The sequence below is a fragment of the Eschrichtius robustus genome, chromosome 17, assembly GCF_028021215.1.
Source record: "Eschrichtius robustus isolate mEscRob2 chromosome 17, mEscRob2.pri, whole genome shotgun sequence".
Taxonomy (NCBI): domain Eukaryota; kingdom Metazoa; phylum Chordata; class Mammalia; order Artiodactyla; family Eschrichtiidae; genus Eschrichtius; species Eschrichtius robustus.
Genome location: NC_090840.1, coordinates 75,805,470 through 75,824,844, shown reverse-complemented (window position 1 = coordinate 75,824,844; position 19,375 = coordinate 75,805,470). Strand labels below are relative to the sequence as shown.

At 35.2% G+C, this 19,375-nt stretch overlaps 1 protein-coding gene across 5 annotated transcripts in view; it reads left to right on the top strand.

The window, feature by feature from the left end:
• CYRIB (CYFIP related Rac1 interactor B) overlaps positions 1–19,375 on the top strand; it is a 147,040-nt gene that overhangs the window by 112,742 nt on the left and 14,923 nt on the right. For 3 of the 5 annotated variants that reach the window (XM_068526018.1, XM_068526019.1, XM_068526017.1), the window contains 3 exons: positions 3,059–3,141; positions 9,869–9,990; positions 14,084–14,189. In XM_068526018.1, coding sequence (XP_068382119.1) covers positions 3,069–3,141; positions 9,869–9,990; positions 14,084–14,189 — 301 coding nt within the window. In that variant the 5' untranslated portion in view covers positions 3,059–3,068. Of the gene's footprint in view, positions 1–2,060; positions 2,144–3,058; positions 3,142–9,868; positions 9,991–14,083; positions 14,190–19,375 lie in introns of those variants that run through there. The other 2 variants (XM_068526020.1, XM_068526021.1) reach the window with 2 other exon arrangements.

Genomic DNA, 19,375 nt, shown 5'->3' with positions numbered 1-19,375 from the left:
GAGATTCATTGACAGATTGAAGACTGTGGGTTGTGTTAAAAGAAGTAGAGCCATTGTTATTTTTTTAAAGTTATTTTGTGATTTTGGGGTTATAACAACAGGCAGCATTTTTATTGAATGCTTTCTGTGTGCCATACACTGTGCTAATAAGAAGTCAGTGTTTAATCTCATTGAACTCTCCTAATAACCCTTTATTTAAGATGGTTACAATGAAATGTGTGTTTTACTGAGGAAGAAAATGAGTTCCAGAAAGGTTGACTACCATCCTCAAGGGCAAACAGCTATTTAGCTAGAGTTGGAATTTTGGTTTGATTCCATAGTCTAAACTCTTTTAACACCAAGTGTGTGCGGCCTTTTTGTCTTAAAGACGATTACAGCCCTCTCTCATACTGATTTTCCATCTGTGGTTGAAGTTTTGATACCACTAGGTAATTCTTTGTATATTTGGTCTTGGGTCTTGTTAGTGAGAGAATTTATATATGTTTGGAAACAGATACTCCGTGTATATTTGAAAGCTTTTAAAAATTGAAGCTGTGAAATATTTTTTTCCAAATGTTCCTAAAATAATTTATTGAATAGATCTAGTAACAATTTAAGGTAATTATTTGGATGTGATGATTTTGGAAAAATGGTTATATTTTCCTTATATATAAAAGTTTGGTATTATTAAACTTTTTTACAGTGTAAACGATAATTAAGATGAAATGTTTCCCTTTTTTAATCTCACATAGTCCATCTGTGTCATACATTGTACAGAACCTTTCCAGTGAAATTCTGTGTAATAGGGATTTTAATATCAAAAATAACATAGATCCCGACCTCTCCCATATGGGGCATCATTTTAAAAGAGGGGCTCCTTCTTATTAACCATATTTGTGAATAAATTAGATTGCTTTTAACATTTCTAAGAAGTGTGTGTCAGTCCATCAGATTTTGATCTCTAAGGCAAATAACTGTTACACAAATACTGTTACTTCCTCTTTGCGAAGCTTAAGTGAGGAACATATGCCGTTGTCTAGAGAGTAAGTGGAGGAAGGGGGCACAGCACAGCTGGCCAGAGCGCTCTTTTCAGATTTCTTGTAATAGGGGTGAGCAATAAGGTGTTTTTTTTTTCATTGATAAGAATATTGTTACTTTTGTATTTTGTTTCATTTACATTTACCAATAGTTCCATATTTGGAGAAAAAGTATGGAGATTGGGGGAGGGGAGGGGATGGGATGCCTGTGATACCATAGTCTGCCTTTCCTATAGTTACTGCAACTACAAGGTTTGAATCTGGTTTCCTGGATGTTCCTGACCCCCTCCTTCCACCTTCATCCTCACTGAGTCATGGCAAATTCTTGGGCAAGATTTATACCATCGCATTATTTTTCCTCTGCAAATTTATGAAGTTGTAATAATTGCTGGCTCCCTTTGTGTTTGTTTGCTGTGTTAACTTCTAAGTTACATATTTTGTATACAGTTGATATTGTTGAATAATCAATCTATGAGTTAAATAACAAAAAGTTTGATTATTCTTAGGAGTATAGAAAATGTAAGAAATACTGGTTTATGTGTGGTAAAACTTTAAAAATGGGTCATTAATTGATATCTCCCTTCAGTCTTTATGTGGTTTGAGTACTGTTTTCCATGTATTCCCAATAGGATTTGATTCTGCAAGGACAATATCCCTATTATTTAAGAATAATGGTCTCAATATTTGCTTAGTTGAGAAATCTATTTTTGATGTTAATTTAAATTGAGAATATATGCCTCAAACATTTTAAAGGAGTAACACTAGCATAGATATTAATCAAATGTAAATATTGCAAGTTATATGTAAAAATCTAATCTTTTTGCCAGTTTTGTTTTATGTAACTTTTTTGATATGTGGAAAAGAGGGACAAGAGCTATAAACTCAGAGCCAAATGTGCTTTTGTTATTCCAAATTTTCAACGCCAGAAGCATATAAACCTGCACCTGTTGGTAATTATGAGCAAGCCAGCCTTTGCCGAATCCCAGGCCTCTGCTTAAAAACTTTTTTACTGGAACTAAATGATGTTGCCATTTTTATTTTTAGGTTTGCTGGCATGGGTAATCTCATTAAGGTGCTAACCAGGGACATAGACCACAATGCAGCACATTTTTTCTTGGACTTTGAAAGTAAGTCTCTTAGCCCTTCACGGCTGGTGCATAATGGTAAAGGTGAAAGATTAATTATACTCACACCACAGTGAAGGCCAGCCAGACTATTTGTTAATAAAGTATGGGGATCAAACAAAGTTTGCATGACTTTTTTCTTAATCGTAGGCAAGCATCACCATCATATGTATAATTTAGTTTTTCATTTGCTGAAATCATGTTGAGTCTGTAGCCAGTGCTGTCCTTTCATTAGTCCATGAAGCAAGTAGCCTTATGATGAACATTCTAATAGTATGCCTTAGTGACTATGCCCAACAATCTGTTTGCTTATAATCCTATGATAATTTTTATGAAAAATCAGAGTTGTGCTGCATATCCAGAATCAATACTTTAAGTAACCTCCACAAATTACTGAGAATCCAAATTTGGTTAGAAATAATATGCTTTATTTAATGGCATACAGGAAGTAGTTTAATATTCTGCTATTTTAAGGTGAAATGCAAAGGTGAGCTGTGGCCAAAACTCTTAATATTTGGCTTTGAAATAAATTGTTGTTTCAATGCAATATTAAACAAGATTACATGTGAATAATTCTTGATCAGAAATTTCTTTTTCAGAATACTAGCACTATTGGAATACTTAAAGAATTTTTCATTATAAGGCCATTAATGAAACTTGGGAGAATTTTAAGAAGAATTAGAGCAACAGTTGTGCCATTGTGTACAGGAAAACTACATTTCACCTCTAGGTCCTACATATCAGCACCTTGAGAACCCGGTTTGCTGTCTGCCAGAGCACAGTCTGGGTAACCTGAAGGACGAATTCATGGCCTAATGAACATTTTCCCTGTTACTTTTTTTTTTTTTTTCTAAGTAAATTTCAGATGTTCTTTTTTATAAAGGGATATTTTCTCTTTTCTCATTCTTGTCTTGACAGGTACCTTAACATGGGGAATCTTCTTAAAGTTTTGACATGCACAGACCTTGAGCAGGGGCCAAATTTTTTCCTTGATTTTGAAAGTGAGAAGATGATTTTATATCTATTTTTCTTTGCCTGCAGTAGACTGCGTTTGTCTTGCACTAAATGAATGTTTTCACTTTGCCATCTTTTTAACTTTTGCTTTGCATGACTGAGCTATGAATTGTTTGAGTAAAATTTCTGGTGCCTTCTAGAACTGGAAGTCATATTTTATAGATTAAATTGTGATAAAATGTGTTTACTTGAATTTTTGTAAGAGACTCATATCTCTTAGTTGGACATTATTTTATAATTTGAGATCTCTAATGAAAATATTTGAGATTCTCTGAAAACATTTTTATGAAAAAATTTTGGTGGAAAGGACAAATGCTACTTCAAGCTTTGTTAACCAGAAGCAATATTTGGGGAAAAATTTATTGCAGTTGAGAAAAATTGACTTGGTTTCAGTTACTCTGTGTACCTATTGAAATATTTTGAATACAAAATCTGTTCATGAAGGCCATTCAGAGCTCAGTAATTTGGGCATAATATTAAAAGGTAAGTGTGAACCTTAATTATTTAATCTTTGCAGATAATTAATTTGAAAAGTTAAATTCATTATATGTATTTATTTCAGGAATTCATTTTTTTTCTAACTCTAAAAAGAAAAATAATGGGTTCACAGACCTTTAAGTAATTTGCCTTCTGTTTGTTTTATGTTGCATGACCTATTATAATATGGTCTAAGAGTGGCAGGTAAGTGTCATTGACCCCTGTGCATGTTGAAAAGCTTTTGCTTTTTTGGCTGTCAGTGTTGCTTTAGCTTGTCTGGTTGTCAAATTGGGAACAGTGATATTAAATTGGTGTTTTAGTGTGAATCTTGCTATTTTAACTCATCATTAGAAAATTGTTAGGAAAGGGTGAAGAGAGAGCTTTTAGGTTATAAATCATGTGACCCCCTCCCCCCTCCCCGCATTTTCATCTGCGATTAAAACATTTGAACAGATTTTTAAATACTTAAAATTTAAGACCTTTTCTAATTTTTAAAACAAATAAATCTCTTAAAATAAATCCACAGAGAGACATTGCATTTTTCCATCAACTTCAGTTGAGTTTATGTGATATTATACAATTCATTCTATTATGAATAATTTATATATTTTTTCTTTAAACCAGGACAGTTCATATGAGCACATTAATTTATAGCTTATCTCCATTTGATGGGATAATTTGTGGTCTCTGATATTTTTCTTTTATTACATTCCTATTAATGTTCCGTTACAGTTTGGGTACTGTGTGCAGGCCAGCAAAGAGTAATAATGTCAATATCAGGACCATATTGTTTGGTTTTTAGGGGACGATGTTACTGAATAGTAGTTTTCTTGACCCTTCTCAACAATTTAACAGTGCTGTTTTAAATGCATGTTTAGCATGAATTTTAATCAGCTTGGGGATGTTGAGCAGATTGCTGACTTGAAGATTATTCTTTCAGATGAGGCAACTTACATTAGAGCTGTATTTTAGTTTATTTGCATCTGTTTCAAACTTGCTGTTGTATATTTTCCTGCTATTCTGTCTCCTTTTTACTCTTTGTCTCAAGTTCCTTACGTTTGCAGAATCTTGGCTCTGATATAGTCAAGATCTTGTTCAAGACTTGGCACTTGATCTTTTTATAAACCTAGCATTATGTTGTGGTCAAGTGAAAAGCATGAATTTACTGTAGTTTAAAAAATATTATTTGGTCTTGGTTTTCTAATCTTTGGGAGTTTAGATCATTATCCTTAAAATTTAAATAGCTAATTTAGTAGCAGGAAAAGGTAAAAATTGCTAACAAGAACAATAATAACCAACAATGAAGAACTACATATAAAGTGTTAACGTCTTAAAGGCAGATGTAAATTAAATATTTGTTGCTTATATCAGCCAATGTAGAACTTTTGGTTTGACACTTACTGGTACACTGTAAATGAAATTTAGTGAAAACAAACTGCAGACTAGGCCAGAGTTTGTCCCTTGTTAATTCTTAGTTACATTTTTAAATGTTTTCTTTTGAATCTAACATCAGAGTTCTCTTAATCAATTTTATCTCTCATCCATTTGAATATTTGTCATCTTTTTGGAAATATGCATTTGTAAAAGTGTATTTTAATCATTAGGCTACTATAGTGACCCCTTGAAACTTCCTTTCTTTAACCTGTTTTATACCAGATTCAAAATTGCCAACACAGTTGATTTGCCAGTTCATTATGATTACTGAGGGTAAAATCATATCCTTTTATTAAATAGAGTATTAGTACTACATTATTTATTTCTAGATGAACAGTAATATTTAGGTTACCAGAATAATTTAGCTTTACTATTTCCATCATTCTAATTGGTTAAATCTAGCTCAGTGCATCTGCATGGTTCCATACAGACAGATGTACTGGCATTTTGCATCAAGCTGTATAAAAATTAACTATTCTAGTAATTTTAAACTATGATTTAGTGGAATCCTGTAGTTTACCGAATGAAGACGGTCTTTAATCATTATCCCTTAATTTACGTGCTTGCACACACACATACTGTTTTTCACTTCAGTTCAGCCTTGCCTCCTGTATGCCAGCCAGTAGGTACTGGGGATGCAAAGATAACTAAGCTACAACCCTCACCTTTGGGGAGTTTTCAGTTCAGTAGAATAGAGAGAAATACAAATCATTAGAATAGATAGAAATGCAAACTAATTATTTACATAATTTACATCATTCAAGGTGTAGTTCAGGAAGGGGATTAACTTTACCTAGCTGTGAGTAGATTGGGCATGGAAGACTTTCTGATGGTGATATTTGAGTTGGGTTGTGAAGGGTGAATTAGAATGTTTCAGGCTAATTTAGTGCAGTATGTTGTAGAAAGAAGGAACAACATGTAAAAAAGCCTTAAGGCGTGAAATGACATTCTGTGTTCAGTGAAACATATCATTATCTACTCGATGTACTAGAAAGAGGGTCTTTTTCTGAAAACAAATTATACCTATATGATTTTAAGAATAGTGGTTTAATTAATATGTAAGTCCAGAATTGCCCCCTACAGTTTGGCAGCAGTTATGTTAATGACAACATATTAAAAGCAGTGAATTGGGGCCTGTACAACCTCTTCTAGTTCTTGAAATTTCTTATTTTATAATGACATTGTTAATTTATAGGTCATTCTAATGACAGATCTTTAGCCTGAGTAACTACTATATCTATTAGTTCACTAGATTGTTTCTTGGGAGAAGAGGGATTTTTATCTTTATGTCCCCTCCCAACCTTAGCATAGTGCTCTGTAATCATAGAAGTTCAGCATTCATTAGTTAACCTTGATTTAGTTATCTCCAGGTAGGCCAAAATAGGAGAGTAAATATAGGTGGTCATTTGTAAGTGAGAAATGAATCTTACTTCCTTTGATTCTTTGTTATAGTGCCTTTCCACTTAGTCATACATTTCTTCTAATTCTTGTGTCTTTTGTGTTGCCTGTTCCGCTTACCCCCCATTTACAAAAAATATTGATAATACCCACTCTTTTAGTCTAACTTTGTTTTTCCATTTTATTTTTGTGTATTTTCAATTGCTTTTGCCCCATACTTGGAGATTTCTGGTGGCATTTTCTTATATTTATTTTTCTAAAATGATGTAGGATTATATTTATTTAGAGATAAAAATGCATAATAACCTTCTTTAATACATGCTGGAGGCATATTTATATCTCTGTACCTTCTCATTCATTCAACAAATATTTATTATGGAAAATCTACTAGGTACTGAGTTTACATACTGTACAATGGTATGTACTCTACATTGAGGTCCCTGCCTTGATGAGACTTGTGGTGATTGATAGACTAAATTTTTAATGAATGAATGCAAGATTAAAGCAGACAGACCCCTTATCACAATTACAATTTTTACGTGCCTTTTAATTTTTTTCCTTTCATAGCTGATCCTTTGCCTCCTTTTGTACCATAACAGCTTCAATTTTAGCAATTACTTTCAGTGACTCTTCTGTAGGAAACTAGTGTGAATTTATTAAAATAATTAATTTTACCTTCAAATAGTACGAGCAACTGAAATATGCTGTAATTTCCCTTGAACAGCTTTTAAAACTAAGCTTGATGAGTAATCACTATGGTTACTCTCAGTAGTATAGTAGATACATGTTGCAATCAATTGAATGTCCGTCTGTTAGCTGGCTAAGTGATATGTTTTTCCTCAAGTAATAAAAGTTTTCATTTTTTGCTATGAAAAATCAAAGTGACAAGTCTTGGTTGTATTATATGATACCATTTTTGGAAAAAAATGTTTTATTTTATGGAGTCCTTTCCCCTCCCTAGTATTTCACCCTTTTTGCATGACTTGCTATCAGTAAAGTAGTGCTTACCTGTCTGCTATTTTCTGTTTGTCTTCATCTCTACAGCAGTCTTCAGCAGCTTTCAAAATTATAAATGTGACTTTCCTGTGACAGTCTAAAAAATGTTTCATCAGTGTGGTGCTGGGTACTTTTTCCACCCTTAGGGGAAACTGGAATCTTCTCCTTTATTTTTAAATTTCTTGGTATTTATTAAACCTTTAATAATTATTAACCACTTCCAAGGTCTATTTAAATCTATCTGATAATGTTTCTTTTGTATGTAATTCTCAGTGTCATATTTTTCTGTTAACAGCTAGTCACCACACCCAAAATACATAGTTCAGTATGTTCAAACTTCACAAATATCTTTTACTATATAATAGTCAAAATATTGTCCTTTGTCATGAATTCCCACTTCATGAATTCAAACTATGATATGTGTCTACTATTGATGTTATGCTTGTCTGTAGTTTCACAATTCCGTATGAAAAGTATAAAACTGCTGTTTTTGCATGTAAAACTATTTTTCTCTACTGCATCTGGTGTAAGTATAAAAGTTATGAGGTGTACCTTTTTTTTTTTTTTTTAGTGTGTGTCTAACTATGACTTTGGAGAACATGGTCTGGCTAAATGTGAAAAAATACTACTACCAAATGACAAACTCTGATTTTTAAAAAATCATTTAACTATAATATCAGTATTTGCTCCTAGTAATACCTTTATAGCTTTGGACACAGACAGGGTCTTTTTAATTTTTCAGTTGACTCCTCTTGTGTAATTATTTTGTCATAACATTTTCATTAAAAAAAAAAAATACATGATTTCTGAAAGGAAATTTGAAAAATAAGGGAACAGATATGAAAACACAAATTCTTAAGTTGGCTTTGCATGTGAATGTTACTTATTGTTGCTGTAGTAATGTCTTAAGTATGTTGAAATTAAAATTGATACTGTACTTGTTAATTTAAAAAATATAAATGGTATATTTTTGACTAGTTGGCAGGTTTAATAAATGGAATTGAATTATGACTTGCCCCAAGCACAAAATAAAGTTACAGGTTTTAGGCATCGGGACTCCTAGTTTCATGTGTGAACTAAGTTTGTAAAATTTTTCTAAGGAAAGGAATAAATAGATCGTTGTGTATTTATGGGGAGGTGGAATATGTGCAGAAAATTCTAGGTAGTAGTTTTATATGATTGGTGAACAAGAGATTTATCAGAAATGTTCTTAATTCGTATTATAAATTTGGTCTGCCTCCCCTACCTCCAGAGTAAGAGAAAATTTTAGCATGGAGGAATTCTGACATCAAAGTTGCTCTCTAAAACATTATGGTAATCATAATGTTTATTAGTTTCAGTGCTTTATGCCTTATCTGTAGTATTGGATATAGTCTAGTTGGAAAGATTTATGAAAAACTCAGTTTCGTCACAGAGTGGCCAATTCTCCCCTCCCCCACCCAAAAAAAGAATCAAATGTATTGAATAAAAAAGATTTATCCTTAGAGAAACAAATGACCAAGGTATTGAAAATGGGATTTTTGTCACCTCGAGTCTAACAGAGAGAAATCCAGAATTATTCATCTATTAACCTGTGTTTTGTGGCTAACACCACAGGTAGTGGAAATGCCCATATGTTTGTGTTCCTGATTATGTTTTTTATAAGTATAATTTTCCATTTTTCCTCTCACTCAGTCCCAAGTGTATAGGAACTCGGTTTTTGCTTTAGTATTTCAAAATTTCAGTGATACTATTGTATCTTAAAGTATCTAGTTTTTAGTAGCCTAGTGATTCTGGAGTAGTTTCATAGTTCGAACTCCTCTGCACAGGAATCTGGACCTTTTGTTCATCAGCAGAGAAGTTCATTGGTATAGAATATAAAGGTCTTTAGAAAAAAGGAGCACCTAAGAACTTTTTTTTTTTTTAGTTTCTAATTTTTTTATATCAAAACTCAGTCATTAAAATGAACTTTATAGGAAAATAGTTTATGTCTTAAACCATAGATGAGCAAGATGTATTAATAGGCCTTTCATTTCTGTTGCATTAAAATAGATCATTACTCATACATTTACAGTCATTACTGTTAGTGATGCATATAGTAGAAACAGTGATTATTAACACTCACAGTTAAAATTTTTGAATTATAATCCTTTTTTGTTTAATATACCACATCATGTTTTGTAACTTAAATAGTAATGTTTGGTGTTCCCTTGCTTCTTTGTGATATTTACAAACTTGAGGATAGTTATTCAAATGTAGAACTATGGAAAAATTGTCAGTCTTTTCTAAGAAGTGCAAAGTTAGCACTGGACAAAATGTTAGTCATCTTTAGAAAATCGGATTAATCAATGCTTAGAGCTGTTATACATGTACTAAAAAAAAAAAAAAATCATGTGACTCTAAATTTTCTTGTGCTTTCCTGCTATTTAGATGCCCAGCCTACAGAGTCTGAGAAGGAAATTTATAATCAGGTGAATGTAGTACTAAAAGATGCAGAAGGCATCTTGGAGGACTTGCAGTCATATAGAGGAGCTGGCCATGAAATACGAGAGGTAAAGCATGTTTATACATTTTCCAGTAAACTAAAAATTACTATGTCCCTCTTTTTAATCTCTGTTATTTTCTATACTTTATTGTCTGTTTGCATATTAAATATTCTATTTAAAGGAAGATCACTTGTATTATTTCAAAAGTGGTTGCAGTGATATAAGGGTAAAAGGAAAACAAGGTTCTATAAATATGTAATTTATATATATTAAAGAAAAGTTTATTTTTTTGGTTTATTCTCACACCTGAAATTTACAGTATCCATGGTGGCTATTTATATTGGTTTTGGAGGGGAGAACATGAGACTTTCTGTGGCTTTTTTTTGTCCTGCCAGTCTATTTTTCTGCTCCTGCTAAGCTTCCTAGGAGAAAGCTGAAACCATCCTTGTGATCTGGACCCCCTCAGCTCTGTCTGATGACTTGATACCACAGAGCAAATGTTTGGTGTGGTCTCCCTCAGCTTTCTTCTCCCAAACCTCTGAACTTATCCAGGTTTCCATCCATCATTTTTTCCATTTCTTCTGGGTTTTTTTGTTTTTGTTTGTTTGTTTGTTTTTTTCAGAAGAAGCTGTCCCTACTTCTTACCAAGACTAACTTCTCTACCTTTGTTCTCCACCCTCCTCTGGAACTTTACTCTTTTAATTTCCTTCTCTTAATTACATTTTCTTTCTTTTTTCTTTTATTGACTCCTTCCCGGTGCATGTACGCATATACTCAAGTGTCCTGTACTACCCAAAGAAACTCCCTGGCCTCTGGACCTTATCTCTCTTTTTCTCATTACATTTCTTGAAGGCATAGCTCACACTTTGTTGCTTCATTTTTTTCCTGCCCTTCTGTTTCTGTTATTCTTCTCTGTAACTAATAGTGCGGAGGTTTTCAAGGATTGATCTCTTGGGTTTACAGACCATATGGAACCTGATTCCTCTAATGACATTTGGAGTACTAGTAAAGGAAGAAATAAGCGCACACACCTGAAGACACTGAGTCACTAAGTGTTTTGGACTGAGGGGCCACAGGTTTGGGTGATTGACTGGATGTTTAATGTAAAGGAGGAGGAGGAGTTAAATGATTCCATGGTGTCTAGTTTAGATTAGCAGTTGGTGGTATCATTAGCAGGGAAGTTATAGATAATGTGAATTCCATGTTTTACCTCTCCTTCACTGGACTGCTTGTTTCCTGAGTGTCTTACGTACGTACAGTTACTTGCCTTTGTTTTTGTCTGGAATATGCCCTTCTTTTTTTCTTTTCCTGTTCAATTGCTATCCTTCCTTCAAATCCCAATCATCTTCTACTTCCCTGTACTCTTTTGCCATAGCACCTTGCACATGTTTTTTTATGGTAGCCATCACTTTTTTTTAAACCATTGATATATGATGTCTGTATCTCCACTGCTGTACCTCTAGCTTGAGGAGGGTAAACTTGGTTTCTTACTTATTTTTGTGTTATCAGCACCTAGTATAGTGCTTAGTAAGCAGTTAGTAACTGTTGAAGAAATAAATGCAAGAGCTTTAGATTAATCTTGCCAATATTATTAGCTTGAGTAAAACCTTAAGATCTCAGTAAATGAAGGCATGTAACCATTTCTGTGAATTTCAAGTTCCCTAAACATATAAAAGCTGAGTATATACCAAATATATAAAGAACAGATATAACTACCAAAACTGCCATAGGTCAATGTGAAGACTTAATTGACTTAGTAGAACAACCATTCTACCTATGAGAAAACACACAATAGAAAAATGTTCAGGTTTACAATAAATGCCCATCACTGTCAAGAAGTTTTACTGCATTCAGTAATAAAGTGTTAAAAGTTTAATATTGGTTGGTTTGTGAAGAAACAGGTAGTCTTAATGCAAGTGGTATTGTAGAATGGTCTCTTTTTGGAGGTCAGTTTGGCAAGGTATAAAATTAGATGTGTAAAATTATTTATACTCTTCTATCAGATACGTAATTTTAGAAAATATTCTCCAAAAGGCTATCATTCGAGAGAGAGGTAAATGTAAAAACCTTTACGGCCACCTTATTCATCGTAGCAAAAATGTGGAAGCAATTCATAGAGTCGTTTTGAGGATAAAGTTAGATAATCCATCAGCAAAGACACATAGAAGCTGACACATAGAACATAGACTGAGCGTTTACTGTTATTACTATGCTAATGATGTGGATTATATATATATTTGTTTAAATAGTACTTTATTAAACATGATTCTAAAATTGAATAAAATTTGATTTAAGATATAATCTATTAAATAAATAAAGCTTATTCTCTAGAATAAACCACTAGAGAGGGAAATAAGAACTTTTCCTAATGCTTTGATGTATCCATAACAGTTTTAACATTTTTGAAAATGAAAGTTATAATACTTGCTCCATGACAACCTCACCATTGACATTTTACTTAAGTGCCCTTTTTCATGTTGGGCTATGATGGGTGCTGTACCAGAAATGTTATCTAACAGCAGTAAAACTGATCTGAGAGGAGAAAGAATCAGAATTATAAGGAGAACCATAAAATGTCATAAAAGAGCAGACAGTGTCTTCAGTTCTAAATCCAGGCAAGGCAGGGCCAAGGAAATAGTTAACTCTATTCAGTTATGAAAATGGGTGACATTTGCTGGAGCATTTTAATATTACGAGAATGAGTTGATATTTAGAAAATCATTTTTAGATCCTTGCAAGAAAGTTTGGATAGACTTCTGAGGAGAAGAAAATAAATTTTAAAATTCTGTCTATCTGCTTATTTCCCAAGTAATAAACAAATTTTTACTACCTGGTATGAAACCGTTGAGACTGCACTTGAGGCTAAAAGGATTTTTTCATATACATCAGGATACTATCACAGTCCCTTTGAAATAGTCACATTAATACAATGTGAAATAAGGGTTGTTACATGTTGTAATGTCTGGTTTTCGTTAACATTACAATATTTCTAGATAGTCATATAAGTGGGATTCATTTCAGACTCCTATTTGTTTATATAAGAAAAATCAAGAGAATTTGAATACAATGGCAAGCTTATAAAGCAAATTGCTTAAACAATGTGTAGCCCATTTATTTAGTTTGTAGCTAATTTATTTGAAGCATCTTCTAAATCTATCTGGCTTCAGTTTTATTTTGCTTTCTTATTTTTTGGTTTTGTATGGATGGAGTCAGAGTACTAGTGTCTTGGGAAAATCTAAATGTGCCATTTAGATTTCTGATATGTTATAAACAGGCGTTGGTTATGCGTTTCACCTTTCAGATGGTGTGTTTAGCTCATTTGAAGATGTTAGAGAAAGCAAACCAAGGTGTGGAAAAACGGTGAAGAAAGGCATCTGTAAGCAAAAGGAAGATGAAAGCAAGAAAGTATATTTCTTTGGGAATAACCCTCTATATTTACAAATGATTGCCTGATGGCTTGGAAGACTGGACAGAGAAAGAGCATACTCATGTTTATTTTAGAGTCTCTAGATTATGTTTTATTTTCTCCCCTTTCACATTTGAAGCTAGTTTTTCACCTCATTCAGGAAAACCTAAAAAAACTTAGACTCCAGAATAGGATTTTGGTTACAGGGAGGGGATAAGTGACAGTTTCTGAATCACATTTTTCAGGCTGATTTAGGTTTTTAAGTGTTTGGTAACTTTTTAAAAACTAGGTTGGACCCTGGAATTTGAATGATTGAAAGTTTATTAGCCTTTTCCCAGAGTTGGGTCTCATTTCATTATTGCCTGCCTTTTTTGGTTTCCTTTTATTCTACGAAAATAATCCTTAAAACAAAGAATTTCTAAGAAAGCTTGTCTGTGATATTGGAAACATTTTGGTTTCTTTTTGTGGCTCTAAAAAGTATCAAGGCATAATATACCTAACAAACATACATTGTGTCATTTTTTTCCCATCTATCCATATCCATTGCAAGAATAACGAAGACTGTATTATAATAGGTTTAAAGTATCCATGGAGTTGAGAAGGCCACTCTTAGCATTTCTGGGTCCATTATTCTGAATTTCATGGACTGTACCAGGGTTTCCTGTGTTTGCCCAAACCTATATTTTAATGTAAAAATAATACTGTTGTGATTTTTAAAAAAATCTAACTATTTTTATTCTTTGGATTTTGAAGGCCATCCAACATCCAGCAGATGAGAAGTTGCAAGAGAAGGCATGGGGTGCAGTTGTTCCACTAGTAGGCAAATTAAAGAAATTTTATGAGTTTTCTCAGAGGTTAGGTAAGTTGAAAGTTTTGTCATTATGACTTGCCTAGTGAAAAAGACAGTTATTGATACTGGAAGTTATTTACAGTATTTTATGTTCATATTGCTAAATTTATATGTTTCATAGGTAAAGCAGCTTGGTAGACTATGAGATTATAGCATAATCTTCCTATCATCCTGTTCAACCAGGTGTTCAATTTATTTAGACCATTTTCCTCAACAAATTTTGACTTCCATAAGGAAATTTCTGATTTTTTGCAGCCTACAGGGTGCTACTATGGGAAACAGCTTGGTAGAATTTCTCTCCAGCTCCATAGCACATCCTTTCCCATATGTGGGAACTAATCCAAGGTCTCCTGGGTTATTTAGATTTTTGTGTTCTTAAGATCATGGCTGATTATGATCAGTTCATGTACCTAAAACTGTACAAGATGAGAAATAGGAAGCTAATGTTATATGCGAAGTTATCGAGGGAGTCGTTAAGTAACAAGAATTCATAACCATCTGCTTCTTCCCTCACATGGGAAAAATTATTCAGAGATCAGAATTGTGCCTTTAATACAGTGAATAAGCAAAATTGGAGTTCTTTTTCTTCGAGAAGGAGGAGGCAGAACAGGTAAGATTTAGCTATTTAGCTGCTTGTGTAATTTGAAAGATGTAAATTGGAAGAACTTTACTTTGTGAAGTTGGGAGCATAGGGGAGGAGTGGTATAGATGTGTGTCAGAAATTTGAAACATTTCAGTTTAAGTTTTTGATACGTGTTTTTATATAGTTTTGCTTTTTGAATCATATAAATGTGTTATATATTCTAAATAAGTACATACAATTTGATAAGGAAACCAGTACTGTAAGATAGAAGTCAACTGGGGGCTCATAAGCTAAATTTAGACCTGAGATACGGTTTGTTTGGCCCGCATGGTTTTTAGAAATTCCTGATTAATTGCCAGGTTTTAAAATTGGTAATTATTTGTGTTGTGTGTGTTTTAAGTCTTCGGTTGCTTTGGAAAAATCCACAGCTTAGCCAGCAGTTGAGCAGTGGATCTGCCTCTCAGTTGGCTAAGCTAAGTGGCAAACCGACTCTGTGTCCATTAGTTAGGGCATGTGCTTTCTAGTTTGCAGTGGGTCTCTACTGCATCCTGGTTTTTTATATCTTGCTCTCTTTATGTCTTTATATTAGCTACTTGGCCATTTGTGTTTACAACCTCTGCTTCAAAGTTGAAGTTCTGTTATTATTTTTTTTTTAATTTGAGCTTTTTATTTTTTTAAGTATTTATTTATTTATTTTTGTCTGCGTTGGGTCTTCGTTGCTGCGCAGGCTTTCTCTAGTTGTGGCGAGCCACGGCTACTCTTCGTTTCGGTGCGCGGGCTTCTCGTTGCGGTGGTTTCTCTTGTTGCGGAGCACGAGATCTAGGCGTGCGGGCTTCAGTAGTTGCCGCGTGCAGGCTCGGTAGTTGTGGCTCATGGGCTCTAGAGCGAGGGCTCAGTAGTTGTGGCACACGGGCTTAATTGCTCTGCGGCATATGGGATCTTCCCGGGCCAGGGCTCGAACCCGTGTCCGCTGCATTGGCAGGTGGATTCTTAACCACTGTGCCACCAGGGAAGTCCCGTGAAGTTCTTTTTTTTTTTAAAACGCCCATATTTTTTAAAAAGTAAGAGAATTGCTATCTTTCCTTAGATGCAGTATACACTGTTAAATGCAAAGACAAATAATAGTTGAGATAGAAGTGTTTGTGTAAATTGTCCTTTTCTTACTAGAAATAAGAATTATCAGTTAGTTTCCTCGAGCATGACAGTCAGTTCTTTCAGTCAAGTGTCTACGTAGTCTGTAGCTTTGTAACCTCAGAGAGCCTAGGTCTTTTCATTTCAGTTATCTTCACTACTTATTTAGAGTTTTGTTGTGTTGCTAGTTCCTAGATGCTTTTGAAGTTAAATTGCTTTAGATGTTGCTCAGGTCCTACTCAAGTTCATCTTGGCTTCTTAGCATTTGCCAGTTAAAAAAAAAGAATAATTATAAAATAGGCCAAACCCATCAGGCAGGCTTACATATTTTAACTACTGGAATTACATCAGTTCAGTGTTGTGTGTTTCGGCACAGGTGCTGGGTTCCATTTCAGCAGAGGATATAGTAACACAGGTAATAGTAGAAAGCTATCAGTTTTTTATTCTGTCATGTGGGAGCCTTGAACCTTCATTGTGTAGTCTAGGGCTTCTGTAAAGGTATGAACAAAGTACAAATTTAAGATCTGGTGGTTTACTCCTCATCTCTCGGCCAGTAACCTGGTTTATAATGTTTCCAGTTTCCTTGCTGACAGGGTACAGGTCTTTGCTTGAATGTGATAGGAACTCAATGTTGAATGAGTGAGCAAGTGATAGATTAATGAATACGTACATCTGATATATCAAATATGTGTCGGATATTCAGGAGAAGCAATAATAATGGATTTTAGGCTTTCAAGGCATAATGGCCTGTGTTTGAATTCCTCTGTTTGCAGTTATTAGCTGTGTGGCCTCAGCTACATCATTTAAATTCTCTGAGCTTCAGTATCCTATCTGGACCTCCAGTCAGTTGAACCCTCTGCTTTAAGTCCACTTAACCTCTCTTGTCTCTTTTCTTCCTACCTCACTGTTGAGCCAGAGATGAGGATAAACACCACAGACAGCACACAGAGCACCGCACAGCTGTGAAGATGCACGTGGTCCTTCAGAATTCCAAGACGGTTGCTTGGTTCAAGCACTAGAGATAAACCACAGGGTGTACTCCAGAAGAGGGACCCTGATCCCTTGCTGGTTTGCATATTTGTAGACGGACAGGGAAGGGACCACTTGACTAATTTGGAAGACACTGAGCTTTGCCAACGTGGTTTAACCTTGCTGGCACGGGAAACATCCTGTACTTGCTTGTTTCAGTCTGAGGCCTTCCCAGTTGAGGCAGCTATCTGAGCAAAGGTTGTGTGGCCAGACAGTACATAAACTGCTTTGTGTCTCCTCAGTCTTCCTGTTCCAGGGGCTTATAGGGGCCACCTCCAGGGGTCGTAGTGAGTGAGTCTATCCAACGTGTCGACCCCTTTCCACTGGGCTAAATTTATCAAAATCTGTTCAAAAGGTTCTGAAGTGCCCACGACAGTGGTGGTATTACCTCTTGGCTGTTTCAGACCCCTCGCACTCCATGTCCTTTGGGTTCTCTTCTGGGGATTCAAAGAGTGCTCTTTGATAGTGGATGGTTGGCAGTTGGTGAGAATATATGGCTCTTGTCTGTAAAGGAGCCTTCTCTTCCTAGTCATCTGTTGTTTCCCCTTCTGGATCTACTTTGTGGACTGATCTGTCATTATTTCTCCATTCAGTCTCTTCCTTGCAGCCTTCTTACATAACTTTGGCTTCTGTACTGGTTTACCAGCTAATGTTTTCCAGAATTGAGGGCTTAAGTAGTCCACTGATTTCCTGCTTGCCATCTACCTTTTGTAAGAGTCATAACCACATGATTTTGTTTCAGGAGCTTCATCAGAGAGACCAATCCCTACATCATCTCTTCTTTGACCTCCCTTTCTTTCTAACTCAGCCAGAGACCTGAGCCACCTTCTGAGATCCTCTGTCTCTGATTCCCCTCTTGTCGCAGGGCACTGTAGTCTAGTAGGACTGTGTTGTATCAGCAGAGGGCCCCAGGCTGATCTAGCTGCTTCAAAGGCAAGTAAGCAGCCTTATCATTTTGAGTTTCTCTTTCATGGCAGATGTGCCATTGAGGACTTCAGCCGTTCACGGACAGAAGTTCTCCCCGGTCATTGGCCATCCCAGGTCAGCCATGACCTGACTCACCCCTCGGTGTGGGGCTGAGGAGTGTCTCCCATTCCCCAGAGCGGTGAGCACTGTAGATGCTGGACTTCGCCCTGAGGCTGGATCAGATCCAGGAAATGAGAATTTCTTTTTTCTTTAACAGCTTGTAACAGTATTGGTGTTTTTTGTTTTTGTTTTTAAAATGGTTTTTCCTGTTCTCACATCTCTCAAACTTTGTTTTTCCACTTACATTAATGCTGACACATGAGATGAGTATTGGGAGAAGTAAGCCATTTTTCAAAAGAGCCAACATTTTTTTCCTTTTAATTGATCCTCACATCCACTCTTGCACCTCTATAAGCCATCCATACTCCCACCATGTGTTCTCCACGCTGCAGATGAAGTGGAGATATTAAATGCTAATCTGATGATGTCACTACCCTGCTTAAATAGTTTCTCCAGGGACATTTTGATGACACGGCCAGGGTGCTTATTAATGTGGCACACAGATGGTCCTCATGTTGTTTTAGTCTTAGGTTCCTCTGCTTCTTGCCTCTCCATTCCCCTGTACTGGTTGTCGTGCGTTTCTCTACTACGTCACGCTCTTCTCAGTTCAGGATCTGGCTCCCTGCCCTGTTTGCAAACTCCTGCTCGTTCTTAGTGCACAGTCCAGTCTCAGCCCAGATGTCGTGTATTCAGGGAGGTCTTTTCCTGAGTCTTGAACTAGGTAAGGTCCCGTTTTTATACCTTCCCACGGTGCTGTGCCCTTCTCCTTCTTGACACATATCCCAGCTGTAGTAAGTTGTCTCTCTTCTCTGTATAATTAGGCTCTGTGTGGGCGCAGGGCATGTCCATCTTCATCTGTTTCCCCAGTGCCTGGCACATGTTAGACCATCAATACATTTTCTGATTTACTATAAAGAAAAGGATAGTAGCTATCATTTGGAGTTACTGTGTGGATTACAAATAGTGTCTAGCTCAGTACCTGCCACATAATAGACACATAAGGAGTACTTACTGTTGGTACTGATCAGTAAATTAATCTTTTATAAGGTTGCAGAAGGCTAGTTAGAATGTCACTTTTTTTGAGAAACAGTTTATTATGGTGGAAAAAATAGGGCTGTGAAATCAGAAACACCTGGCATTTATAAGCTATACCCTTGGGGGTCTAACCTCTTTGAAACTCAGTGTATCCATCTGTAATGCCGATGTCATAGTTGATGGTGAAAGTTAAATGACAGACTAGGTTAAATGCATAAGTATGAATGTTGGTTCATAATTGGGTCTTCGTAAACGGTAGAGTTGGTATTTTTTAAGTGAAAGGTTGATGATCTGACATAAATTTGTTATCACTAATAAATATTTGTTTATTAATCTAACATTTATTCATAAATGTCAGATGACCATCTAACTCTGCAAGCTCTTGTTTTCT